We start from the raw sequence: 16795 nt of genomic DNA, 5'->3' as shown, positions 1-16795 counted from the left end.
TGCTAAGTCACTGGCAGAGATGGCGGAGACATGACAGAGATGGCATAAGAGGGAAGGGGATCTTCAAGAATGGGAAGAAGGCCAATCTGAAAATTCCAGGCCAAGGAGGTTGACTCCGATTTCTGGCAAAAGTCCAACATACATTTTCAAAGTAGCATTGAGTGCCCAGACAGACCACCAGGCTGTGAGGATCACATGGACAAGCCCGCCAGGGCCTTCTGAATTCACCGTATTTCCTCATTTCTCTCACTGGAGACTGGAAGAACTCCAATTACCAAACAGGGCTTACAGAAATAAAGAGCAAAATAATTGGGGAAGACTGTTGGCATGTGTGGTTCATGCATCCCCTTGAAAAAATGACATGACTTGATCTAAAAACTGAGTGTCACAGACCAATCAAATCAACACAGAGATGCCTGCCAGAACCTGAAAATCAATGATAGAAGTCACAGGAATAACTAGATGAGGAATTCAAGGAAAATAATAAAAAACCTTGGGATTAAGGGACCCTAAGCATTCCCCTATCTCGAGTTATCAATCAATGACCAGTTTAAAGCTCTAATTCTGCATCAGGCAGTCTGAGATGTAGGCCTGGAGCACAGAAGGGAGACAGGGATAAACACTTAAACCTGAGTCATCTGAAGAGATGATGAAGATAATGATGTAAACCATGACAACCAATGAAATTCCCCCAAGTGAGAGAGTATAGAAAGAAAAGAGAAGATGGACCAGGACAGAACCTTGAGAAAATCACAAAACCATGTTGACGGGGTCCACTTCACTTTTGTGTTTCATAACTTCAACTGAGCCATCACTAAAGAGGGGCAATGTGCTTTACACTTCCCTAATTAACTCACTCTCCTACTCACCATTACACTTCTAAACCTTTACATCTTTCCTCAAACCTCCCTTGGCTCCTGCTGTCCCATAGCCCCTCAAATGAGAATCTTGCCTATTCTAGTGAAAATAATGAAGTCGTTTACCATGAGCCTCTCCTCCTGCACATCTCACATCACCCAGATGCCTTTTGCCACTCTCTCCTTAAGCCATCTCACTCAAAGAGGCAATCCTTCTCCTTGTTAAGATAAACCCCTCTACACACACAAGTGTTCCCATTCCATCCCATCTCCTCCAACAGAATGCCTCCTCTATCATCCCCACTCTCTTCCTGCCTACTGGCTCTTTCCCTACTACCTACAAACAGACCCATTATCTCCCTCATTCTCAAAAACCCTCCCACAATCTATCCCCACTATCATCCCATATCTCTCCTCCCTTTTGTGGCTAAATTTGGGAATGCTGTCTACAGTAGATGCTTCTATTTCCTTTCCCCTCACTCTCTTCTCAGTTCTCTACAGTTTAAGCTTCCAATTTCATCAATCAAAACCGCTACCTCCAAAGTTACTAGCAATTATCTTTATTCCCAAATCTAATGTCCTTTACTCAGTCCTCATCCTTCTTGACCTTTTAACAGCTTTGACAGAAATAAAGGAAGACCAAAATAATTAGGGAAGACTGTTGATATGTATGGTTCATGCATCCCCTTGGAAAAATGACATGACTTGAAATGATCTAAAAACTGATTTTTAGGATGTTATTCTCTTCTCCTTTATACTCCTTTTCTCTGTTGTCTGTGATCCAACTCTTTCCAGAGTCTCCTCCTGACAGCTCCTTCTCAGTCTTCTTTACTGGACCTTCATCCAAGTCATGGCTACTAATTGTGAACGGTCCACAGGTCTTTGTCCTGGGCTGTCTTCTCCCTCTATACTATTTTGCTTGATGATGTCATCAGTTCTCATAAATTTATCATTTCTATGCTGATGATTTTGAAATATGTTTATTCAGCCTTAACCTCTCATCTCCAAACACTTACTGGACCTCTTGTACTGGATGTTCCTTAGATATCTCAAACTCAGTATGTCCCAAACTGAACTTAATATCTTTCACTCTAAGCCCTCCCCCACCACACACACACAAGGTCACCTCTATCCTCCCAAGCCCCAAGCTCATAGCCTTGATGTCATTCTAGACTCCTATGGCATCCCCATAGCCATTCTGTTGCCGAGTCCTATCTCTCCAACATACCCCCTTCTCTCCTCTTTCAGGTGGGTCTGTCTGCCTATCTCTCCTCACTCCAATCCATTCTCCAGCCACCAAAGTGATTTTCCTAAAGCACAGGTCTGATCATGTCACATACACCCCCACTCAATAACATCCAGTGGCTCCCTATCACTCCTAGAATCATAGAAAGTACTCTTATTTGGTGTTTAAAGCTCTTCATCAACTGTCCTTCCTACCTTCTGGACTTCCTGCACTTTATATTCTCCCGTATGCTCTTCAATCTAGCCTCCTCGTTTCTTTAACAACAAACTCCTGTCTCCTGACTGGGCATTTTCACTGACATTCCCTCCTGCTTTCCTTCAAGTCCCAGCTAAAATCCCCCCTTCTTTCCTATTCTCCTTAATTCTGGTGCCTTTTCTATGATTATCTCCAATTTGTCTTTTCTACAGCTTGTTTGTCCACATGTCATCTCCATCAGACTTCGAGCTCGAGTCTTTTGCCCTTCTTTGTAGCTCCAGCAGCCAGTGAAGTGCCTGGAACATAAGTGCTTAATAAATGTTTACTGACTGATACTCGTGGGTATGACAAGAAACCACAAAGACTACTGAGAAGGAATGGTCAGACAGGAAGGAGAACCAGGAGATAACAGTGTCACAAAAACCAGGTGAGGAAGGAAACAATGAGTGTCAGAGGCTGCAGAGAAATCAAGGATGAAGTCTGAGAAAAGACCATCACATTCAGCAATTAAGAGAGCCCTGGCAACTTTGGAGACACCAGATTCAGACCCAAAAAATAAAGTCAGAAGAAAGACTGCAGAGGGGTGAAAGGGAGAAAGAAGAGGCTCTAAGGGAGACAGGAGCTGGGAAGGGGAGAAGGAAGAGACAATGTACAGCAGGGATATCTAGCAACATAATCTTAGTAAAATATATACAAAAGTGAGCATTCCAATGGGGGTTTGGAGATACAGAGGTAATGTGTTATTTCCAGCCAAAGTTCCTATACACACTGAGAGACAAGTACAGAGAGGAAGAGAAGAGAGAGACATAAAAAGGAAGGAGAATGGCTACTGGGGATGTGCCATTACTCACAGGTAGAAAAGAAATACAACATAACTTGAGACCTGGATAATGTGTTTGGGTCATTGGGAGCAGGCAAATGATGAGAGCTGAGGATGAATAAACACAAAACATCAAGTGCCATCATGGGCTGAGGACCTGGCCAAATAAGACAAAGGCTTACTGGTCAGCAGCCTCTCAGGACTTCTGGGAACCCAAGTACCAAGAAGAGAGAGGGCAACCCTGCTGGGAAGTGCTAAAGCTGGGTCTTCCCTCTATTAACCACCTGCACATTTTCTCTGACTGACTGTAATGATTCCACTGAATTTTCTCTTATGACTTCTTGAAATGTGGTATTCAGGTGTTTTTGTCGTATGTGTCTGTGTTTGGTTTGGTTTTTTTTTTTACACAATGCTCCTCTGTTCAGCTAAGTGGTGCAGTGGAGAGCGCTGGTCATGGAGAAAGAATCATCTTCCTGAATCCAAATCTGGCCTCAGACACTTACTAGCTGTGTGACCCTGGCCAAGTCACTTTGCCCTGAGGGCCTCAGTTTCCTCCTCCGTCAAATGAGCTGGAGAAGGAGATGGCAAATGCATCCAGTATCTTTGCCAGGAAAGCCCAAATGGGGTCACAAAGAATCAGACACAACTGGAAATGACTGAACAACAGGCTCTTCTGGAAACACCATGATTCTTAAGATTTTCCTCAGCTCTCCATAATCATGAAATACCCAGAAAAAAGGCTTCTCACCACCAAGCTACTCAGAATCAGCCAAGCCACTCAAACTGACAGATAAAATCAAGCCAATCCGTGGAGTGCCTGATATTGCTGACGGGGGAATCAGCCAAACTCATCCCTCCATAGCCCTAAACCTATAGCTAGGAAGGAATGGCAGACATTAGGCCTCTTCCCATCTGGCTCCTTAAACACCACCTTCAAGGTCCCTCCTCCCCAAAGGTGAAAAAATACACACACACACACACACACACACACACACACACACACACACACATGTACATGTGTAAAATAAATTGAGCCACACTTACTTGGAGCTACAACCATGAATCTATCTCCTCCCCACATCTTTATATAATACCACTTCTAGACCCTCATTGAAATAAATGGTTTCCTCAGCAGAAACTTCTCCTTTCTTAGATGATTATTCTATAAATCAAGATCACTAAATCCACAGGTTGGCTCCTCCTACATACTACTGTATCATTCTTTCATTTCCATTTTTATTGTGACTTTAACAACATATATGAACATTCCAGTATACAAAGAACACAGATTGCATGTGAAACTGTAAATCTCTAATATGAATAGATTGTTTTTAAAGTGTGTTAACTGAAACATACAATGTCACACCACACAAAAAATAAAAATCCTCCCTTGTAAAACATAATTACAGCAAAACAACTTCACATGTTGGCTCTGCCTGACACCAGACAACATACACCTCATCCTGCACATCCCTTTTCTGCCAAAAGGTAGGAATAATGCTTCATTACCAGTCTTCTGAAGTTGATTGGTCATTTCACTGATTAGTCTTTAGGTCTTTCAAAGCTCTTTCCCATACCATTTTCTCTCATCATACTTAAGATGTGGTCTGACCAAAGGAAAGTAATTTGAAAACATCTCCCAATTCTTTGAAGCTCTGCTTCTAAGCAAAATGCTGACTTAAAGATTCTCTTCCAACCACATCTCCCATTACCACATCAAAATTGTGAAAAATGCCATGAAACCATGTTTGATGACCCTCTAGAGTTACTATCAGGTGATACACAAAAGAGGGAGACAAATCCTCCCAAAAGGCACTTATTTTTATTACTGTCATGAAGAACATCCAGCACCAAGAGTCCAAGGTGAAGAGATTCCTGGAAAGTGCTAGCTGCATCTAGCCCCTCAACCCTGCAGAGACACTTAGATAAGATCTATAACCACTCAAGAGTGTAGTCTAAGCATTCATAGTGAAAAACCATGTGGATGAAGAACACCTTTTGTCTAAATGCTAAGTTAGGTGGCTAGCCTATACAGCTTGACCATCAGTGTATGTGCACATGTGTGCATTTATATATGTATGGTTATATACAGACACACAGACACACACACACCTTAGAAAGACGCTGCAAGTACGCAAATGGATGAACTGGGCCCAGAATTATACAACCTAGCACACAGGGTATCATCTCTTCCTAATCAAATACATGAAAATAAACAGCACTTCTGTAGTGGTAAAATAGTGGAAACTGGATCAGTGTAAATTGACTGGAGGAATGGCCAAACAGTAGCACTAAAATGTAATGGAATATTATTCCATGGCATGAGAAATCATGAATATGAGGAATTCTAAAGACTTGTAGGCACTGCTGCAGAGAAATAAAAAAATGGAACCGTTGAAACTGACAAAACAATCTTCCCAGTCTAGTCCTGCCTTCTACAGCAGAAGTTCTAAACCTGGGGCCAAAGAGCTTCTAAAATTTTTTTTTCATAATATTTCAATATAATTTATTTCCCTAGTAACCCTATGGATTTTATGTTATTCATTCAGCAACATTATTCTGAGGAGTCCATAAGCCAACAGGTACCCATGTCAACACAAGAGATCCATGACATAAGAAAAAGTGAAGAATTCCTGGGCTAAAGGAACATCTCCAGAACATTTGATATTTATAAAATTTTTATCAAGAATGAATTGCCTTGTGTGGAATGACGCATTCATTCAAGCAGAAAGTCTTCTCAAAGTCATTACAGTTAATACTTGAGGCCAACAAAGTTCTGTATTTGGTAAAAGATCTTCTGTTATCCTTGTCCTTCTGTCTACTGTGGCATTTGTGCCATTGGGTGAGCTGTCCAGTCAAGCACGTGGCCTTTTCACAGTGGTTTCTCTCAGCTATAAACATAATTTTGTAAGTTTTCTCTCCAGGATGAATTCTCAAGTATAGGTTGAACAGCCTCCATGTAAGTCTTCCCACAGTCATCACATTCATAAGGTTTCTTCCAATACAAATTCTCTAATGGCAAGTAAACCCTGTGCTCAGATGGAAGGCTTTCTACCTAGATTTTTCATTAAGTTCTTCTCCAGAAGGAATTCTCTTCTGCGGAATAAGGTGATCTTTGAGGTGGAAAGCCTTCCCAAAGTCATTACATTGATGTAGTTCCTTTCTTGTTTTTGTTTTTGTTTTTTTAGGCAACTGGGGTTAAGTGACTTGCCCAGAGTCACACAGCTAGTAAGTGTCAAGTGTTCGGTCTGAGGCCGCATTTGAACTCAGGTCCTCCTGACTTCAGGGCTGGTACTCTATCCACTGTGCCACCTAGCTTCCCCTGATATAGTTCCTTTCTAATAAGAATTCTCTGATGTGGAATAAATTGTGTGCTCAGATGGCAACTCTCCTACATATATTTTTAAAAGGTTTCTCTGTATATAAATTCTCTGATGTTCAGTAACCTGTCTTCTGAAGCCAGAGACCTTGTCAATTCATTAGATTAATAAAGCATAATTCTGGTATGAATCTTCTCATGTTGACAGTGATCCCTCTGGTGGAAGACCTTCCCACATTCACTCATAAAGTTTCTCTCCCACAGGAATATTCTGATGTCTGATAAGATTTATCTTCACATAGAAGACTTTCCCCTCACACTCTCTGCAGTCATTAGGTCTCTACCCCATGAATTCTTTGATGTTGGATAAGATGTATTTAAAAAAGACACATAACACTTACTAGCTGTGTGACCCTGGGCAAGTCACGTAACCCCAATTGCCTCAGACACACAAAAACAATTTTTTAAAAAGATGAATTTAAAAAGAAAGTCTTCCTCACATTAATTGCATCTAATAGGTTTTCCTCCAATATGGATTCTATGGTGTCAGGTACATTCTGTTTCAACAAAAAGTCTTCTGAAATTTGTAACATTCATTTAACACTTCCCTCCAGTATGTCTCCTCTGATGTTAAAGTTAAACTCTCTGGCTGAAAGACCCCCACCCCCATCCCCCAACATTCATTACATTCCTAAGATTTCTCTTCAGTATGGATTTTTTCATTCATACTGTCCTCTTCAGCTAAAGACCTTTTCATACTGATTACATTCATAAGTTTTCTCTCCAATATGAACATGTTCAGTAGGCTGTCTTCTCCCACTGAAGGCCTTCCCAACTTGATTACATTCATAAAATTTCTCTCCAATATGAATTCTCTGGTGTCTTGTACACTCTTTGCTGAGGCGGAAGGCCTTTCCACATTGTTTACATTCATAGGGTTTCTCTCCAGTATGAATTCGCTGATGTATAGTAAGCTGTGTCCTGTGGCCAAACGCCTTCCCACACTGATTACATACATAAGGTTTTTCTCCAGTATGACTTCTCTGATGTATAGTAAGATGTGTACTGTGGCCAAAGGCTTTCCCACATTCATTACATTTATAAGGTTTCTCTCCCGTATGAATTCTCTGATGTTGAATAAGGTGATGTCTCAGGCGGAAGGCTTTCCCACAGTCTTTACATTCATAAGGTTTCCCTCCAATGTGAATTCTCTGGTGTCGGTTAAGATCTCTGTTCATATAAAAGGTCTTCCCACATTCCTTACATTCATAAGGTTTCTCTCCTGTATGAATTCTCTGATGACGAATAAGATCTGTACTCACAGAAAAAGTCTTCCTACATTCTTTGCATTGATAAGGCTCCTCTCCAGTATGACTTCTCTGATGCTGAATAAGGTGATCTTTTAGGCGGAAAGCCTTCCCACAGTCATTACATTCATAAGGTTTCTCTCCAGTATGAATTCTATGATGCCCAATAAGATGTCCTTTACGACTGAAAGCCCTCCCACATTCAGTACATTCATAAGGTTTCTCTCCAGTATGAATCCTCTGATGTCGAGTAAGATGTCCTCTCCGGCTGAATGCCCTCCCACATTCATTGCACTCATAAGGTTTCTCACCAGTATGAGTCGTGTGGTGTTGAATAAGATGTCCTCTCCCACCAAAGGCCTTCCCACATTCATTACATTCATAAGGTTTCTCACCAGTATGAATTGTCTGATGTCGAGTAAGTTGTCCTCTCCCACTGAAGGCCTTCCCACATTCATTACATTCATAAGGTTTTTCTCCAGTATGAATTCTTTGGTGTCGTGTGCGCTCTTTGCTCATGCGGAAGGCCTTTCCACATTGATTACATTTATAAGGCTTCTCTCCGGTATGAATTCTCTGATGCTGAGTAAGATCTGTTCTCACACAGAAAGCCTTCCCACATTCATTACATTCATAAGGTCTCTCTCCAGTATGAATTCTCTGGTGTAACGTAAGCTTGGTTTTGTAGCCAAAAGCCTTCCCACATTCTTTACATTCATAAGGTTTCTCTCCAGTATGAACTCTCTGATGTACAGTAAACTGTGTCCTGTGACCAAAAGCCTTCCCACATTCTTTACATTCATAAGGTTTCTCTCCAGCATGAATTTTTGGATAGGATGAACTATGAGCTAAAGATTTCCCACATTCATTATGTTCATAAAGTTTCTCTCCAGTGTGAACTCTCTGGTGTCCAATCAACTGTATATTCAAGGGAAAAGTCTTCTCAAATTCATCATATTTAGAGGTTTTCTTTTCAATGTCAATTGCTTGACTTAAATTAATGGATGGGCTTAGTTTGATGGCCTTCCCATATTCATTATGCTCATGAGGTTGCTGTCTATTATACAGTCTATGATAGTCAACACAATCTGATTTAGAATTGAAGGAATCCCCACATTCATTATACTTAGAAAATATCTCCTTTGAGCAGACTCTACTACATTCCGTATCACATTTGTGGAGACTTTTTTCCATAGACACTCTCTGCTGTGAGAAAAGTTTTGGTTCTGGCCTGGAGCTCTGGCCATAACTGTGCCATTCAGGGCCCCTCACTACTTGCTGAGGATTTCTCTCCTCAGTGCTCTGCTGCCTCCCTAATCTGGCACCACGTGCCCAGGCTTCTTCCAGCTGGAGACACAGAGACCATGCCTCCTGAGTCTGTCCTGGCCTGATGACTGTTCCACAGAAATGCCCAGCTCTGGGGGTGACTCCTTGGTTTCAGGCCTCACCTCCCCATCTGAAAGAAATAAAGAAAATGGAAACATCACCTGTACCCACCTGCTGAACACTTAGCAGTCCTCTTTTGTGTCTCTTCCTGAAATAATTATTGAAAAACTTTAAAGAATAGGAAAAAAATGGGGTCTTTCTTATGTTTGTCAGATTATGCAGAGTTTAGGAAAAACTTTCCCACTGGTCCACACCACAGCTTTGGGAGGAACGGACGACAGCTAGTACATTAAAAGAGAAACCTGAGGCTCAGAACGATTCAGTGATTTGCTCAAGGTCACACAACTCAGTAGCAGAGGCACAGCACAATCCTGGGAAGTCTCCTAACCTCCATCCTCCTGGTCTTCTTGCCACACCTCACTGCTGCCCTACCATGGAGTCAGCTCACAGGATCTGGAAATATGCAAGCAGAGCTAGATGACCATCACTTGTGGAGAACAGGGAAAGAATGTCTGCATTGAGGGGGAGGGGCTCACTGGCCTGCCCCTCAGTGTCCTTGCAAAGCTCAGATTCTAATCTTCTTTCTGCTTAGAATGATGACAGGAATTTATGGCTGGTTCAGCCCGTTTCTTCCCCATGTGGACGGGGACTCAGGATATGATACATGAAGGCACCTCAGGCTGTCAGTCTGTTTTAAGAAACACAGATTAGAGCCTAATTGAGCTTATTGATGGATACAGAGCAGGGATGACAACTAGGGTGTCAAAGAAGGTTAGTGGCACTAGCTGACATCTCAACAGAACAAGGAAACGCCAGTTCGTCTTCAGTCCCAGGACTCATGGCTTATTAACTGCACTGCTCAGAGTTCTGACTCTTTTCAAAGTTGTTCTTCTCTACAGTGCTGTTGTCAATGTATAAATTGTCCTAGTTCTGCTCAATTCCCTCTCCAACTGTTCAGAGAGGGAACTCTCTTTCTCCTGAAACTGTCCGTTGTGTCATTTCTTAGACTATTCCACTCCATTTATTCAACATTTGGCCTTTTCCCAATAGCTTCCCATTTTCAGCTACCACTAAAGAGCTGCTACAAATATGTTCACACACATGAGTCCTTTTCCTCTTTCTTTGACCTCTTTTAGTATAGGTCTAGTAGTTAAGTCAGTCAAATAAACATTTATTAAGCACTTACTGTGTGCTAGGCACTCTGCTATGCACAGGGGACACAAAAAAAGGGGGAATGATAGTCCCTGCCCTCAAGGAGCTCACAATCTAATCTTAGAATCACTGGTTCAGTGTTTAGTCATTTAGGGGGCATTGTTCCCAATTCCTTTCCAGAAGGGTTAGACCAATTCACAACTCCACCAACCACGCCGGGGTGCATGTTTCCCCATGGCTCCTCCAACACTCACCATTTTACTCTTCTGTCATCTTTGCCAATCTGACTGATGTGAAGCAGAACCTCAAGGTTGCTTAAATTTCCATTTTTCTGATTATTAGTGATTAAGTATACCTCATCATAGCCTTTGACCATTTATCAATTAGAGAACGGCTCTTGGTTTTATAAATTCCAATCAAATTCTGATCTATGTTTGATAACACACAAATATATAATTTATGATGACCTTTTTTTCTGTTGTGAGTTTCCCTTCTAATTTTAATCACATTAGATTTGTTTGTATGAAAATTTTTACATTTTATATAATCAAACTTGTCCATGTTATCTTCTCTGACCACGTTTTACCACTTGTCAGGCCACAAACCAACTCCTTCCCTCTCCACAGACCTGAGAGGTTACTCCTTCCTGACTCCTCTACTTTATTGGCGATGACAGCTTTTATATCTTGGTCATGTATCTACTTGCAAAGGACATTTCTCTGATTATTATTGCAAAATGAACACAGGTAATTTGGGAAAGTTAATTTTGTATGTTGGCCGCAACATTGATCACCTAAGTTGTTGTCTCCATTAAATGTTTTGGTTAAGATTAGGGCATTTTTAAGATATTTTTTATCAAAATATTTTACCTATGAAAATTTTACCTTCAAGTATCCTGGCCTCTTCATTTCCAATGTTAAGCAAGCTAACAGGTCTTTCTCTTTTAAATTGGCACTCATCTTTTTTTCTGTTAAAAAAATATATGTTTTGTTATATGGAATAGCTCTCTGAGTGGAGGTAGGGGAAAAGAAAGGGATGAGGGGGAAACTTGGGTGATGTAACAACAAAAATTATCAACAAAAAACTTTTACAATTAATAAATAGGCACTCGGAGATATCAATTTAAGGATTGTTTTAGCTACGTGCATAAATTTCTACATGTGCCATTACTGTCATTCTCTTTTAAATATTCTGTTGTTTTCAATTCTTTATTTAACCCTAAACATTTAATAAACCATTTTCAGTTCCTATCTAGTTTTTGAACTTTTATTCACATAATTTCATGCTGATTTCATTATAGTCTGAAAATAATTTGTCTCATTTCTCCCTTACCAAATTTTGTTAAAGGACCTCTCTTTGAAATAGCGTTTGGTTCTTAGAAGCATTCCATTATCTGCCTTGTTTTTTTACATACACAAACCAAGTCTAATCGAATAGTCAGATCTGGGAGTTCTTTGTTGTTAATACAAATCGTTATAAAATGATAGCAGAGTGCAAAAGTCCAAATGTGTGTGTAAATATATATGTACATGTATCATCGATGTTTCTTTGAATTTATCTGTCAAACTTTTGAATACATATAACTTGAGAACTGTTAATTTATTTGCTATTCATTTCCCTTTGGCTATTTTGGAACAGTCTTAGTCAACATTTTCTAGTTTGAATTCCACATTTCAATACCAATATTACTACTCCTATAATATTACAACTTAAAGCAGTATGATGTACTTTGGACCAGTGGTATCAAACTCAAGTAGAAATAGGGACCACTAAACCATAGGTCAAGATCCTTGAAGGCTGCTTATTGATTTAATTTTTAAAGGTACTATGACTTATGTTTTACTGAATTTTTATTTTGTTAAATATTTCCCAGTTCAGGCTGCACTTAGCAGTCTTATGGGTGGCATGTGACCCGCAGGCCACGTGTTTAACACCTCTGCTTTAGAGCAACCTCTTAATTTAAATCTACATTCACATATGTGTGTGTATACTTATATACACACACACACAACACACACACGTACATACACATGTATATGTATATGTGCACATATGTATTTACATATCCTTTGATAGCAGATGTTTCTCCCAGCAGGTAACATGATAGATGGGCTTTGTTTCGTGATTGTCTGTAACTTGTGCTCTCAATGGGAGAACTCAGACCATTCACATTTCCTGTTTTAAGACCTATACGGGATTTGTCAACTAACATTTTATTTTCTAGCTGTTGTTCTTAGTGTTTTCCACAGTGGAAGCTAGTCTACTTTTCTAATTCTATTTCAACTGTTAAAACTGGGAAGCGAAACGATGGTGGTTCTTGGACTGTGTTAGACATGTTTTCAAAAACAAGATCTAGATGCCTAATCGTTTCTCTTATACATTTTAATACAGATTCTATTCTAATCCTGCCAAAACCATCTATTTTATTCTTATGTGTCTGGATGTATCTTGTTATTGAAAGGAGTATGTCCATTCATTAAAGTGACTTACGCCTTTTGATGACCATCAAAATCATTTCCAAATACGCCCACACACAACAAACCCTCTCATAAAAAGGAAAAAGTTGAGCACAATCCAAGAGACTAAACGCACAACCACTTCAGAAAGTGTGTGCCCCAGGTGACACCCACGGCCAGCAATACGCACCTGCCGAGAGGCCGGCACCGCCACTCCTCTTTCCTCCAGCACAAGACTGGCCCGTATAATTTGTCAGAGCTCCTCAGCCCTCAATCTGGGTTTAGCTTTCATTTACCGCTTACCCCTGTTTGCCGGGTAGGTTTTCTCAGTATCTCTCTCTGAAGTCCTCATATTTTTGTCATAGAACTCCTTGGCAAATACACCCAAGAGGGGGATCATGGGATCAAAGGGAATGTAAGAACCTAAGAGAGATTTCTTGCATAATTCCAGAGGTTTTTCAGAATGGCTGGACCATTCCACAGTACCTCCAACAGTGAGCATAACCACCAATTACTGTCTCAGCTAATCTGACAGGAAGATATGCCGTCACGGGGCTCTGACAAAGGAGGGCTGAGTCTGAATCCTGTGACCCTGGACAAGTCCCTAGCCCATCTGGGCCTCTAAAGTGAGGAGGTGGGGCTCGATGGCCCAACACCACACCTAGGTTCCTCACTCCTCAGAGATGTCAGGAAGCTGGACTTGTTGAGGTGACAGTGAAGGAACAGCCTGGGCTGTTCTCCCCGGTCTGGGGAGATCCCTGTCCAGTATGCTAAAGGGGCTTCCCCGACTGACTGGTGGAGATGCTGTCCCCATGGACTCACCTGCCTGGTGCTCAGTCACTCACTCACCTGGACAGCTGCTCTGTGGCCCTTTCTCTTCTGGCCTCCAAGGAGCCTCCCCTCGCTCCAGCTGGTGAATCACTTCAGGCTTGGACACAGCCAGCCCTGCCCAAAGGAAATGGGAGTCCTGGGGTAAAGCTGGAGGGTTCAGGTAAGGTCCCAACCAGGCCCAGCCCCCCACCCCACACACACGTAACTACTCCCCAGCAAAGAAGAAAAAGAACCCAAAGAAGAAAACCAGGGAGCTCCCCCTGCCCAGTCCAGAGCTTCTGAAGAGAATGAATGAACATTTATGGGAGATATGTTTGGGCAGGAGTCTCGGGAGCTGGAAGGCAGCGAGACCTTGGGCCCATCAAGGTGCCCCTATTCCAATGCTACATGGCCCTCCAAGAAATGCCAAGTCAATGTGATCCCTGACCTTTGATCTCTCTGGACTGCAGCAGGGGTCCAAACAGAAGGACTTCCAGGAGGTCACCCCTGGGGCCTAGGCCAGTGTCCATGGTGGGACACAAGGGAGAGAGGCCAAGCCAGGGATTAAGGCAGACCCTCATGAAGCTGAGGCAGCATGGCAGCAGGGAACAGGCCTCATCCTGGGAAAAGCAACCCAGGAACAGGCACTGAGCTGAGCACTAGACAGAGAAGACCAAAATCACGGTCCCTGCCTTCAAGCAGCTCACATTCCGACAGGAGAGACAATGCATGAAGAAGGGGGCACATGCAAGATGCAGCCAGAGTTCACGTGAAGAATGTGAAGAGAGGGAAGGGGGGAGGGAGGAGAGGAAGACAAGGGGGAAAGGAGGCAGAAGAAAGGGGAGGGAGAAGAGGGGAAGGAGGTAGGCAGAGAGAGCAAGGAGGAAGAATGGGAAGGAAGGGGAAAAGGGAGGGAGGAGAGGAAGAGAAGGGGGAGAAGGTAGAAGAAGAAAGAGGAGGGAGGAGGGAAGAGAGGGAAGGAGGTAGGAAGAGAGGGCAAGGATGGAGAATGTGAAGAGAGGGGAGGGGGAGGATGAGGGGGAAGAGGAGAGGGAAGGAGGATGAGAAGGAAGGGGAGGGTGAAGGGGGAGGAGAGGGGAAGGAGGAGAGGGAGGGAGGACAAGGACGAGGGAGGAGGGAGAAGGGGAGGTGAAGGGGGAGGTGAAAGGGGAGGCGAGGGTTCAGGTAATCCCTGAGGAAAGGACTAACAGTGTGGAGGCTAGGAAAGGCCTCTTGCAGAAGGTTGGACCTGAGGAAGGAAGGAAAGAGACCAAGTCACTGAGCTTCAAAAAGAACACTCTGTGAATGGAGGGGAGGAGGGAAAGACGGAGGAAGAGAGGGCAAGGAGGGAGAATGGGAAGAGAGGGGAGGGAGGAAAGGGGAAGGAGGGAGAAAGAGAAGGAAGGGGGGAGGGAGGAGAGGAAGAGAAGGGGGAGAAGGGGGAAGAAGAAAGGGGAGGGAGGAGGGGAGAGAGGGGAGGGAGGAGAGGGAAGGAGGTAGGAAGAGAGGGCAAGGAGGAAGAATGGGAAGATAGGGGAAAGGGGAAGGAGGAAAGGAAGAGAAGGGGGAGAAGGGGGAAGAAGAAAGGGGAGGGAGGAGGGAAGAGAGGAGAGGGAGGAGAGGGAAGGAGGGAGGAAGAGAAGGCAAGGATGGAGAATGTGCAGAGAGGGGAGGGGGGAGGATGAGGGGGAGGAGGAGAGGGGAAGGAGGATGAGAAGGAAGGGGAGAGTGAAGGGGGAGGAGAGGGGAAGGAGGAAAGGGAGGGAGGACAAGGAGGAGGGAGGAGGGAGGAAGGAGAAGGGGAGGTGAAGGGGGAGGTGAAAGGGGAGGCGAGGGGAGGGAGGAGGGAGAAGGGGTGACACCTAGGTTGTGACCCTCAGAGAAGAGGAAGAGTCTGACGTCCTCGACAATAACAGGGAAATTCAGAAGCAGGGAATGGAAGGTTTTGGAGAAACGACAAGATCTGAGCTGTCTACAGACTATCCAATTCAAGATGCCCAACAGGGAGCTGGTGGGGCTGCTAGGAATGATCCAGAACCCAGGGAGAAGGGAGGGAGCACAGAGAAGGGCCTGAGACACAGCCTTGGGAACAATCCCAGGTACAGGGTTAACGGAGAGGAAGGGGATGGACAGGAGATCAAAGAGGATGAGGGCTGACAAGAGGCCTCTCAGGGGTCACTGGTGACTTTGGAGAGGGCAGGATGAGGCTGGGACTGCAGTGGGCTGCTCATAAGGGAGTGAGGGGAGAAAAAGGGGATGCAGATGGCCTCCTCCAGCAGTTCTACAAGCCAGGGAGCTGAGACACTGGATGACAGCTCCCAGGGAAGACAGACCAAGTGAGGGTTTCCTAAAGATGGGGCAGACCCAGGGGTCACCGAGGCAGTAAAGAAAAGAGGAACATAATGCCTATGCCTACTTTCAGGCTTTGTCTTAAAGGAAGGGTCTTAGCATTTCTCCTATAATTAGGGTGTGCCAAAAGGAGAGGCTGGCCATGAACATGAAGCATCCTCTCCTCTCAATGGCCACAGGAAGGCTAAGCACCCAGGAGCACAAGGGGTGATGCAGAAATAGGTAAGAAGAGTTATAAGCCAATGCCCTCTGTCCCCGGCGGGGGGGGGGGGAAGAGGGGAAAGAGTGCCATTCCATCTCTTTCCCTACTTCCTTTTTCTTTATAAAGAGAAGGGCAAAGAGCATAGAAAGGAATGTGATGTGAGAAAAAACACAATTCACAATCACAAACATGGATGTGAAGGGAAGGGACTCACTCAGAAAATGGAGAAAGACAAAAAACAAGCTAAAAACAAAGAATTCATGCCGTGTTGAGGGGAGGGGGTAAAGAGCAGCACATCAAGTCTCAGGTGACTGATCAGGAAGACAACAAATGCTGCAATAGAGACCAGGCCCATACCCCTCTTCTGCAACTACTGGTCTCTGAGCTGCCTAAACAATCTGAGTTCTGGAGTCACAGAACTCACAGGCATCAGAGGCAGAATTCATATCCAGGTCTTCCCAGCTCTAAGGCCAGTCCATTATCATGAATCTGTGAAGTCCCAGTATACTTATGGGAAAGCTAATCAAACTATGGGGAGCAGACAGTAAAACAAAAATTCTTGGGGACTTCAATGTACTTCTTTGAGCTTCAGACAAATCCATCAAAAAGATAAATAAGAAAGAAGTTAAACACTTAAAAGGATTTTTAGAAAGTTAGACATGAGGGTGAGAAGTGGCACAGTGGATGGAGCACTAA

At 43.3% G+C, this 16795-nt stretch overlaps 1 protein-coding gene and 1 long non-coding RNA gene across 2 annotated transcripts in view; one reads left to right on the top strand and one right to left on the bottom strand.

Moving 5' to 3' along the window:
* The window catches only part of LOC144456632 (uncharacterized), a 469008-nt gene that overhangs the window by 8430 nt on the left and 443783 nt on the right, over positions 1 to 16795 (top strand). The gene's annotated exons all lie outside the window — the stretch shown is intronic.
* LOC110201744 (uncharacterized) overlaps positions 1 to 16795 on the bottom strand; it is a 67395-nt gene that overhangs the window by 43918 nt on the left and 6682 nt on the right. Inside the window, 1 exon segment of the mRNA XM_078151915.1 lies at positions 13588 to 13683. Within this exon segment, the coding sequence (XP_078008041.1) occupies positions 13588 to 13683 (96 nt within the window).

Source organism: Phascolarctos cinereus, unplaced genomic scaffold, assembly GCF_003287225.1.
Source record: "Phascolarctos cinereus isolate Bilbo 61053 unplaced genomic scaffold, phaCin_HiC Scaffold_4;HRSCAF=312, whole genome shotgun sequence".
Classification (NCBI taxonomy): domain Eukaryota; kingdom Metazoa; phylum Chordata; class Mammalia; order Diprotodontia; family Phascolarctidae; genus Phascolarctos; species Phascolarctos cinereus.
The sequence above is the reverse complement of the archived record's forward strand: the minus strand, read 5'-3'. Positions and strand labels throughout refer to the sequence as shown.